Source organism: Oncorhynchus clarkii, chromosome 10 (assembly GCF_045791955.1).
Source record: "Oncorhynchus clarkii lewisi isolate Uvic-CL-2024 chromosome 10, UVic_Ocla_1.0, whole genome shotgun sequence".
In the NCBI taxonomy this organism is placed as follows: domain Eukaryota; kingdom Metazoa; phylum Chordata; class Actinopteri; order Salmoniformes; family Salmonidae; genus Oncorhynchus; species Oncorhynchus clarkii.
In genome coordinates, this window is record NC_092156.1 from 67,648,172 (window position 1) to 67,659,597 (window position 11,426).

The 11,426-nt window shown below is 41.1% G+C and overlaps 1 protein-coding gene across 1 annotated transcript; it reads right to left on the reverse strand.

Moving 5' to 3' along the window:
- Window positions 1-2,761: 2,761 nt before the first annotated feature.
- On the reverse strand, window positions 2,762-9,524 carry LOC139419035 (zinc finger protein 330-like). Its single transcript, XM_071168890.1, has 10 exons — window positions 9,471-9,524; window positions 8,923-9,068; window positions 8,774-8,793; window positions 8,312-8,382; window positions 8,018-8,094; window positions 7,408-7,534; window positions 7,138-7,242; window positions 6,825-6,871; window positions 3,720-3,837; window positions 2,762-3,396 (listed from the first exon to the last, which is right to left on the reverse strand). Exons 2-10 carry the CDS (start codon window positions 9,040-9,042, stop codon window positions 3,107-3,109), a joined length of 975 nt encoding a protein of 324 aa, XP_071024991.1. The 5' UTR covers window positions 9,043-9,068; window positions 9,471-9,524; the 3' UTR covers window positions 2,762-3,106.
- Window positions 9,525-11,426: the final 1,902 nt, after the last annotated feature.

An 11,426-nucleotide genomic window follows, 5' to 3' on the forward strand; every position in this document is an offset into this window, starting at 1 on the left:
TCAGCTTTCTATAGGCTAGGCCTGCTGTATTTATCTCTCAACTTCTCTAATATTAAGCACATTGCTTCTCTTTACAACAGGATTATAGCATACCTGGCCTGAATGAAAATGTACCGCGGGAAAAAGCGTCCTCCCTTCCATATATAAGTGCATAGATTATTTCCCCCCCCCATGCCCCAGTTCCGAGACAGGTGCATGATAGTCAATTCCAAATCAAAATACATTTTACACATATATTCTTTAGTATATGTAAAGACATTAAATTATGAATAATCTAATGGGTGACAATATTAGCCTATCACTTGTGAATGATGCATTAACACTTGTGAATGATTCCCAACTTGTGTGCAGTAAGGCAAGAAATAGCTTGCCTTTTTTTGGGCTACTTTTTAAATCAGTCACACACCTATCTCATGTAGCCTAGCCTATAGACCTATATGTTTTGATAAGGTTTGTAAAGTGGCCAAATAACTTCTTATACTTGAACACATTTAATATGCTTTATAACCGGTGTAGAGCCTAACTGGCATACACAGGATGCGAGTGAGTTTAATCGCATTTGTCCTCACTATTAAGAACGGTGCGGATGCAATCGAAAAATCACATCAAAACATCCTATCATACTTTTACAACTCACCTCACTGTGATGATCCATTTAAAGAAGAAGTTCCACAGCAGGTTGAAACAGTGTAAACTAAATGGACAGCACTTTCTAAGGGGATGATTAATTCAAAACAACCATATGCATATTAGTTTATGGATAGGCTTATGAGCCCAAGGCCAAATCAATAACCTGAATTAAAATTATGATTATGCCATTATACAATACATAGCCTAGCGCATATTATGCATGGCAGAAAAACATAAAACAAAACTGATTTAAGATGTCTTTGATACATCATTTGTGGAATGTCTTTCCTTAATGCATTTGAGCCAATCAGTTGTGTTGTGACAAGGTAGGGGTGGTATACAGAAGACAGCCCTAATTGGTAAAAGGCCAAGTCCATTTTATAGCAAGAATAGCTCAAATAAGCAAAGAGAAACGACAGTCCATCATTACTTTAAGACATGAAGGTCAGTCAATGCGGAAAATGTCAAGAACTTTGAAAGTTTCTTCAAGTGCAGTCGCAAAAACCATCAAGGGCTATGATGAAACTGGCTCTCATGAGGACCACAGGAAAGGAAGACCCAGAGTTACCTCTGCTGCAGAGGATCAGTTCATTAGAGTTACCAGCCTCAGAAATTGCAGCCCAAATAAATGCTTCACAGAGTTCAAGTAACAGACACATCTCAACATCAACTGTTCAGAGGAGACTGTGTGAATCAGGCCTTCTTGGTGAATTGCTGCAACAAAAAAACACCAATAAGGAGAAGAGACTTGCTTGGTCCAAGAAAAACGAGCATTGGACATTAGACCGGTGGAAATCTGTCCTTTGGTCTGATGAGTCCAAATTAGAGATTCTTGGTTCCAACCGCTGTGTCTTTGTGAGACGCGGAGTAGGTGAACGGATGATCTCCGCATGTGTATTTCCCACCGTGAAGCATGGAGGAGGTGGTGTGGAGGTGCTTTGCTGGTTTTATTTCCTATTCAAGGCACACTTACCCAGCATGGCCACCACAGCATTCCGCAGCGATACGCCATCCCATCTGGTTTGGGCTTAGTGGGACTATCATTTGTTTTTCAACATGTCAATGACCCAACACACTACCAGGCTGTGAAGGGCTATTTTACCAAGAAGTAGAGTGATGGAGTGCTGCATCAGATGACCTGGCCTCCACAAATCACCCAATCTCAACCTAATTGAGATGGTTTGGGATGAGTTGGACCGCAGAGTGAAGGAAAAGCAGCCAACAAGTGCTCAGCAAATGTGGAGTCATCGCAAGTCAGCACAAAGACAACAGGAGCACTGCCACAGTTATTCCAGCACCATTTCAACTTAAACATAAAATAATTTAAGATGCTGAAAACCAACTTAAAAAGACACCAAAAACAATTTAATCCAATCAATGTTGCAAAATATTGTGTGGTTGTCCTGTTTTCTGTCTGCGTAAGTAAAACTAAACATGGACTCACCCACTTGTAGAACACCAATGTCATCCTCATCTTTTTCATGTTGGCAGAACGGTCTATGGCTTTGTCATTCAGTACACTTTTAGTTTTTGTTGTCATAGGCTACCTGGCTAAAAAGCTTGCTAGCCTAACGAACCAACTGAGTTAGCCAGCTAGTTAACATGAGCCTACATCTCAGGTCAGTGGCACAACATTCATTTATTGTTAGATCATAATCATTGGCCTGTACAGAGAATTAAGTCAAAACCACAAGTCCAAATCCATGGCTTAAGAAAGGGACAATTTTGTAAGCTAGTTACTGCAGGCCATCAACACAAGCAGACCAGAAACAGACATGTTTTTGTGAAAATGGTTTTTCTTAGAAAGTGATTTGATTGGTATGAAGCCAAATCCAAACTGGCCTCCTTTGGAGGGCGTTTTGCTGCACCAGGACAATCCACCGTTGAGCTCAGCAAACGCTAATTAAAAAATATATATTTATCAAGGGAGACCAAAAGCTTGCTAGCATCAATCAATCAAATGCTACGCTAACAACATGTCACACTCTTTTGGCCCAGACGGCATCAGATACATGGGCTACACATATTGAGACAGAAGGCTGCTGTTTCCCTCGCTCTGATGATTTCTCTGGTGAGATTCCAGCCCCTTTGGAATTGACAGAACATTTTGAAAACCCTGAGAGACGAAAGATAAATGTTATTTTAAATGTTTTATTGGTCAAATATTTGGGGAAGCCTGGCTTCCCTTGGCATCCATGAATACAAGCCACTGTTAACTTACAATATTTTAGCCTAAATCTTAAAAAGGATATTTCACCAATGTTAGGCAAGAGCCATACAGAAGTTGACCGTCTTCTTAAAACGCACTAATGTCCAAATACAGAAACAATCAAGCAGTACACATATGGTGATGAACTATCACTTTAAACAGCTTATTACAGTGTACTGCAATGCATTGCACACACACTCCTTGTATATAATCTAGTCCTCTTCTTTGGGAAGCAGAGGTGGAGATGTGATGGGAACCAACCTCCGTCTAGGGAACTGCTTCGATCACGGGGGTCCCTTCAATTTTAAGACCGGCCAGAGAGTCAGCTACCTCTTTTTCCTCCTCATCATCCTCCTCCTCATCTTCCTCCTCATCCTCCTCCTCTTCGTCGTCGTCATCATCATCGTCATCTCCGCCATCGTCCTCCTGGTCTCCCTCCCCTCCTCCGGACGATGAAACGTTCTTCCAGTAGGAGTCGTAGCCAGAGGCTCCATAACCTCCATAGCCGTAGCTATCCTCGTCAGCACCACTCTGTCGGCCAAACTTCGTCGTCCGGGCTGCAGGGTGAGTACAGGAATACAGACATGAGCTGAGAATCTTGAGTACTAATCCCGATCCAGGGAGTGCATATATACAACAATTAAAAGGTGTTGAATGTGGCGTTTGAGGTTTAAGATCTGACATCTGCTACAAGAAAAGAGAGTATGAAAACGAGTGATTTGTAATGATGCAAAAATTACTCAATCAACAACTAAAATTATGATATTACATTATACATACAACTGCACTGCCAACAGTACTCAGTTTTCCTCTTAATGACTGAAGAGTTTTAATCCATGACTGACTTCAGCACTGATTAGATGTTAGATGGCAGACTCACTGGACATGCTGAGGTCCTTAGTCTCCTGGGTCTCATGGCCACACTTGGGGCAGGGAGGATTTTTACCCTTGTCCTGTTTGAACACCTTACTCTTCACATGGTCGTCACAGAAACAGGCCTGGGGAGGGAGAGACACAGTTCAACCCAAATGGGCCTTGTCACTATAGGTTACAGTCATGTGTCATATCCAGGAAATGTATTCAGCCATGACTGGAAGTGACTTTTCATAGCAGATTAGGAGAACATTTTAATTTTAGCTAACCCTAACCCTTTTCCTAACCGTAACCTAATTCTCCAAACCTGCTGCAAAAAAAGTAACCTCTAGTTGTAGCTGTATTCCACTTCAGAAGCCTGGTAAACGGGTACTTATTTACCGGAAAAAAATCAACTAATTTAACAGTGCAACTGGGAATCTACACATTTCCCCCTGAACCAACACCCTTGCCTTTCTTGCACTAACACTTGCCTTTTCTTACGAGCACCGACTGCTGATAGCTGCTTTATGACTGATTCTCACCTAGTTACCTTAAGACGAATGCACTCACTAATGCCAGGCGTACACGACACGACTTTCAAAAATCCTAGCAATGCTGAGCCTCGAGCATTAAAACGACCGTATTTCCTATAGTAAACCATCTGGCAGAGACGGGTGTCGACACACTACACGATTCTTCACTTGGTCGGGAGGATTCTCCATACCACGCCGTCTCGCCAAAACAATGTGGATAGATTGTTAACGTGGCTAGCTACAACGAGCTGTGGCTCAAAGCAGCCTCATAAGTTCAGTCAGACATACACACTTGCCCTACAGTGTTGAAATATCTTGCCAATACATTTTGGACTGAATAACATTGGGTGTGAACTTCAGAGCTGTAACAATTTTACATTTGGGCTTAGGTTAAATGCAAGTGCAAACCCATACTAATAGTAGTTATCGCTCCTGCTCGAGCGAGTGCACATTCTGGGTGATGCGAATCAAGATCTTGGTCTTCTTCCCTGGCTAGCTCTCATTTGGCTATTGCCGATCGCCGTTCTCAAAACTGGTCGTGGTACATCTCACATTACAAGAGCGTTGCAGATTTTGTGCCGATAACAATCAAATGCGGGATCGGTAGCCCTCAGATTGTGACTCTGACCTACTCACATTAAATGAGCGTCGGTGACAGCTACGAGTAGGCAACAACATGGGGATTTTGTCTCCGATCTCAAAAAGTTGTCTGGGACAGCTAAAACCAGGGCCAAAAATCATGTAGTGTACCGACGGCTCAAGTCGCTCTGGAGAAGAGCGTCTGCTAAATGACTCAAATGTACATCTCTCGGTCAATGTGTACAGAGAGGCAACAGCGGTAACAAACAACTACACTGGGATGAGGAACAGTGGGAGAGAGACAATTGTTTACAACATAACACATTGTGTTGATTTAAGGCCTTAAAAGTGTTCACAGCACTTGGATTTCTTCCCATTTTATTGTGTTACAAAGTGGGATTAAAAAAATATAGTATATTTTTCTCAACAACCAAATGTCTAACATTTAAGATGAATAGAAATGATAGTTGTTGCTTAAGTATTCAGCTTCCCAAGTCAATACATGTTAAAATCACCTTTGGCAGCAATTACAGCTGGGTGTCTTCTTGGGTAAGTATCTAAGAGATTTACACACCTGGATTGTGCAATGTTAGCCCATTATTCTTTTCATAATTCCTCAAGCTCTGTCAATATTTTGGGGATCATGGCTAGACAACAATTTTCAAGTCTTGTCATACATTTTCAGCAGATTTAAGTCAAAACTGTAACTTGGCCACTCAGGAACATTCACCGTCTTCTTGGTAAGCAACTCCATTGAAGATTTAGCCTTGTGTTGTAAGTTATTGTCCTGATGAAAGGTGGATTTGTCTTCCAGAGTCTCTTGTAAAGCAGACTGAACCAGGTATTCCGCTAAGATTTGGTCTGTTCTTAGATCAGTGGTTCTCAATCCTGGTCCTGGGGACCCCGAGGGGCGGACATTTAGTTTTTAGCGCTCAACAGCTGATTCAAATGATCAACTCACCATCAAGCTTTAATCATTTGAATCAGCTGTGTAGTGCCAAGGCAAAAACAAAATGTGCACCACTTTGGGTCCCCAGGATCGAGAACCGCTGGCTTAGATCCCGTTTCTTTTCATCCCGAAAACCTCCCTGGTATTTGCCGATGACAAGCATACCCATACCATGATGCAGCCACCACCATGCTTGAAAATAAAGAGGCAGTTACTCAGTGATGTGTTGTGTCGGATAGCGCGCCAAACACAAGGCATTGCATTTAGGCCAAAAAGCGAATTCCTTGGCCTTTTTTTCTTCAGTTTTACTTTAGTAAAACTTTAACTTTAGCTGCATACAATATGCACGTCTTGTAAATATTTTTTATTCTGTATATTTGTATTCTTCTTTTCACTCTGCCGTTTAGTTCATTATTGTGGAATCACTACTATGTTGATCCATCCTCAGTGCTTCCATCACAGCCATTCAACTGAAACTGTTTTGAATCACCAACGGCCTCATGGTAACATCCCTCAGCAGTTTCATTCCTTTCCTGCAGCTCAGTTCAGACAGATGACTGCATCTTTGATGTGTCTGAGTGGTTTAATACATAATCCACAGCATAATTATTAACTTGACCATTCTTAAAGAGACATCCAACGTCTGATTTGTTATTGTTACCCATCTACCAATCACTGCCCTTTATGAGGCTTTTGAAAAGATCCTTGGTCTTTGTAGTTGAATCTGTGTTTGAAATTTGACTGAGGGAGCTTACAGATGTTTTATGTATGGGGGACAGAGGAGGGGTTAGTCATTCAAAAACCATGTCAATCCCTATTATTTCACACAGAGGGAGTCCATGTAACTTATTGTGTGATTTGTTAAGCCAAATGTTACTCCTGAGCTAATTTAGGATACTTCTCAATTGTATTAATCATTTTTATTTATTTTTTTAAGTTAGAATTGTTATTCCACTGACAGAGTATACAGACTAGATTGTTGACAAAAAAAATACAATTAAATCCATACTAAATCAGAACATTTTGGGGGAAGAAATCCAAGGGGTATGAATACTTGGATCTCCATTACCTTGCAGCGCAGGCAGGAGTGTTGCCCTAATCTGTTGCAGGAAGCACCTGAAATGAACATGGGGGAAAACACAGTATATATTAACACATTAAAATGTTTATTTAAAATCACTACAGCTAGGGGTTAACCTTTCTCTAAACTGTCAACTGGCAGAATGCCTACTTTTCTATATGTTACATGGTGTTCCTCATGGCTGCCAAAGTCTGCCCTGAGGCTAAACGTCAACAGGTTATAGTGTTGAAACCTCTTGCTTTCTCACGAGCCAACACAATGTGGTTGATTGACGTGTGAGAAAGACACCCCAATTGCTCACATTTGTAAGTCTCCGCCTCCAGGACTTGGCAACTGGCTTGGTGCTCAAACTGGTCATCCTCACACAGGAAGTTGTGGCAGAAGGAGCAACGGTATACCCTTCCCCCTGCGTCAGATAGGAAAAAGGGGGGAATGATTACAAAAGGGACACAAGGTGGATGGCAACCAGCATTTGGGTGCATGTATTGACATAAAAAAAAGCAAATTATAGGCCTTGTTTAGTTTTGCAGACCAGGCAGGTTGGATAATATTATAAAATGGCATAATGTACCATGGTCCCATACACAGCGTTCACACTCGATACAGTCGGCATCCATGAGAGGACATGTGCAAGCGTGGGTACTGAGGCACTTTCTCCCGTGGCACACCCAGGCCTCACAGAAGTCACACACGGCCCCCTTGTGGACAGAGACAGCATCTCACATATCATAAAGACATCCAATGATAAACTCATGACTGTGGACAATCTGGGCACATATCACAATGTTAAATAGGTGTAGGTCTACACCAGGGGTGTACTCATTACGTCTTGCAACGGAAACCATTTGCCATTTAAGAACCAAACGGAAGCAAACAGAGCAAACGAAACGTTGAGGGACCTACCTTCAATTTGTGCAATAGAAACAAAACATTTTTCATTTGGAGTAAATGGTTACAATTGCAGAACGTTTTGCAACAGAATCAGAATAATGAATACACCCCATGGTCATATTCACTAGAAACCAAAGGAGGCAAACTATCGGGGACTACCTGAATTTGACCGATAAGAAACACTTGTTTTCCATTGTGAAACGTTTTGCTATGGTGTGCATTAATGATTACTACTGAGTATTTATTACTCCCATCTGAATAAAGTTTTTCAAACGGCTCTCATCTCTTACCACCATGCCCATTCCCGTAGCGTGGATCCCTGGGTGCTTGATGACACAGTCTGATGACTTCATGCATTTGGTTTTGCCTTTAGTTGGAATACAGGAACAGTATCACACCACAACATGATACATGGTTCTTGCACTCCTATACAAATATCTTACATGTAACATTGTGCAATATATTTCTTTGCTACTTGAGGGGATAAATCAAGTTGTATCGAATTAAGTTGGCCTCAAAGAGCTCAAGGGATTTTAAAATCAGAAACATGCCATGCGTCACAACTTATTTATTTATAGACTCACCACATTGACCGCACTGGGGCAGCTTCTGAACGTTTGCACAGAAGTAGCAGAAAGCTCTGTTCTTCTGCCGTCTTGGGTGTCATTGAAACAGGGGAACAAAGTGTCAAAGCCTCCATCACCTGTAGATTATAGTTGCTAATAAAGAAATAATGCATCTTGTTCAAATAGTTGAATGTGTTCACACAATTTAACCTTTATTTAACTAGGCAACTCAGTTAAGAACAAATTCTTATTTACAATGACGGCCCACCCCGGCCAAACCCTAACGACGCTGGGTCAATTGTGCGCCGCCTTATGGGCCTCCCAATCACGTCTGGTTGTGATACAGTCTGGAATTGAACCAGGGTCTGTAGTAGTGAGATGCAGTGCCTTAGGCCGCTTCGCCACTCGGGAACCCCAATGTTAGCTAGTTAAGTTATCCATTAAGATGAATGTAAAAAATATTGATTGAAGATGTCTTACCTCTGGCATTTGTCACATTCCTGCAACACCAGATGAGGACTACAGTAAGTATGAGGACTACAGTAAGTACTAGGGAAATAATCATGATTTACAGTCATTGTTAGCTATCCATTTCATATTGTGATGAGAACATGTATATTATTCCATACCATTGCTGAATTGCAAGGGGACTTTGCAACGTCAACAAAGCCTTTGTTGGCCCGAGTCTGTTTCTCCCGTTCCTTGCGGTTCTCTGCCTTCTTGCGTGCACCAGTCTTCTTTTTCGGCATCTTTCAGTTTCAGTAGCTGGCTTTACCTGAAGGCATGTGGGGATTAGCAAACCATAGCTATAACTAACTAACCAACCAACCAACCAACAAAGCCAGCTCAGTCAATGGCATCACATCTTGACAGACCTAACACACCATTAGTCTAGGTCCTTACGAAAATATAAATGTTGTAAAACTGTATTAGCTAGTTAACTAGGTATCTACGTGAAAAATATATGAAAAAAGCAGTTATTTAGCTATCTATCTGCTTAGCGTTACTGTACGTGTGCTGAGCAACACGGTTCAAACACGCTTCATGGAAATACCAGATGCAGCAACGACATGTAATAGAATGTAATTGTATAATTAACAGATAAAAGCCTTAACCGACATGTGCTGTTTATATATTTTTTAACACATTATAACCCAAAATGTAAAGAAAGACTTACCAGGAATGTTGCAATCCACGACTGGCTCAGATGAAAACGGAAGTTACAGAACGGATATTTAGTCCGACTGAGTATTCTCGCCTGAATTGTGATTCGCCTTTTCGTTCCTATGTGAGTTCCTATATTTCTAGTGTACATGAATTTCCCTTGCGCTCAATAAAATGTTATATTAAAGTATGAATTGTATATAACATCATGGTTTGGCCAATTAAGGCTGTTATTATCAACGCTAGTTCAAAAATACATACTTTTTTATTTATATTGTATTCTGAAGTCACTTCAGTCACCTGCCTCCATGACCCATGAATATTGTTAAAATTAATTGGGCTTTACCAAAGAAGCCTTTGCAATGTTTCTTTCTGTAACGTAAACTACGGTGAATGGATTCACAATGCCCCAGAAGATGGCAGTAAACCATTCTTTTCATCACACATGCTTGAGGTCTTGGAGGTTTCTTTAGCCTTATCAATCAGTGGAGGCTGGTTGGGGGAGCTATAGGAGGGCGGGCTCATTGTTATGGCTGGAATAAAATGGATGGTATCAAACACATCACACATATGGAAACCATATGTTTGACTCATTCCATTCCAGCCATTACAGTGAGCCTATCTTCCTATAGCTCCTCCCACCAGCCTCCTGTTAACAGAATTTATAACGGTTGAAGATAAATGATTAAATCACTTTACCCGGAAACTTAATAATTAGGGATTAGAGGTTATGTAGCATAGACAAGGAGTAATGAAATATGTTAAACATAAGTCCAAATAGGTTGGACAGGGGAAGAGAGGAATGTATGTGTGTGCTGAAAGAAAGCAAAGAGAATCCTTAATTAACTTGTGTTTGAACCGACCCGACTAGAACTCTGGGGAGATAAGACAGGACAGAGAGGACCCCTCCCGGTTTGGAACTGGGGAGTGGAACTGTCAGTTGTGTAGTGATCAACTGTGGTGAGACTTGAAGAGAAGTAGATAGGATAGCTAACCTCCTGTTAGTGTGTATGTATGTGCGTAGGTGAATAAGAGAATGTTATAAAAGGAACATCTTTGTATATGCACGGGAGAGCTCTCGCGAATAAAATTGAATTTGACTAATTGTGAGTTGGGAATTCTGTCTGTTTCATTTAAACCAGAACTTTACACACTCTGGGTTGCAGACCTATAAAGATCATTTACATTTATGAACATTGATTACAGAATTCCACAACACCTCCTCTGATGTCAATGTTTTACACCAGTAGTTCTCTGTACCCGCCCCCAACCCCATTTTGTACCTCAATATTATCAGATAGGGGGACAGAAACATTGATGGCTGATGGTGGAACAGTATCTGCGTAAGAACTATACAGTGGAATGTATGATGGAGACACTAACCCCTGTTCTGCAGCCAGGAATGAGTGAATGTTTCACTGTATCCAGGACAACATAGGCTTACTGCAGTGGTGCAAAACAAGATCTCGCCATTATAACACAATGGATCAGCAAGGCCCTTGGAACTTAAGTCTATCGCTTAAGGATACACCTCTTTTTTTCAATTTTCTTCTAAAATGACATACCCAAATCTAACTGCCTGAAGCAAGGATATGCATATTCTTGGTACCATTTGAAAGGAAACACTTTGAACTTTGTGGAAATGTGAAAGGAATGTAGGAGAATATAACAGAATAGATCTGGTAAAAGGTAATACAAAGGAAAAAAAACGTTATTTTGTACCATCATCTTTGAAATGCAAGAGAAAGGTCATAATGTATTATTCCAGCCAAGGTGCAATTTCGATTTTGTCCACAAGTTGGCAGCAGTGCATGTGCAACGTGTTAGACTGATCCAATGAACCATTGCATTTTTGTTAAAAATGTTGTATCAAGACTGCCAAGCATGTCAATGTTGTCAATACTGTCAGTAGCATTAGCAAACTACACAGGTTATTTGGTCCGGAACAAAAGCCTGCACACCCAGTAGC

Excerpts from the sequence above, each read along its gene's own strand:
- LOC139419035 (XM_071168890.1), bottom strand. The coding sequence starts at position 9,042 with ATGCCGAAAAAGAAGACTGGTGCACGCAAGAAGGCAGAGAACCGCAAG. Across the intron at positions 7,535-8,017 it reads CTACGGGAATGGGCATGGTG|GGGGCCGTGTGTGACTTCTG; the intron begins GTAAGAGATGAG and ends TCTGTCCACAAG. Across the intron at positions 3,838-6,824 it reads ACTCCTGCCTGCGCTGCAAG|GCCTGTTTCTGTGACGACCA; the intron begins GTAATGGAGATC and ends CTCCCTCCCCAG.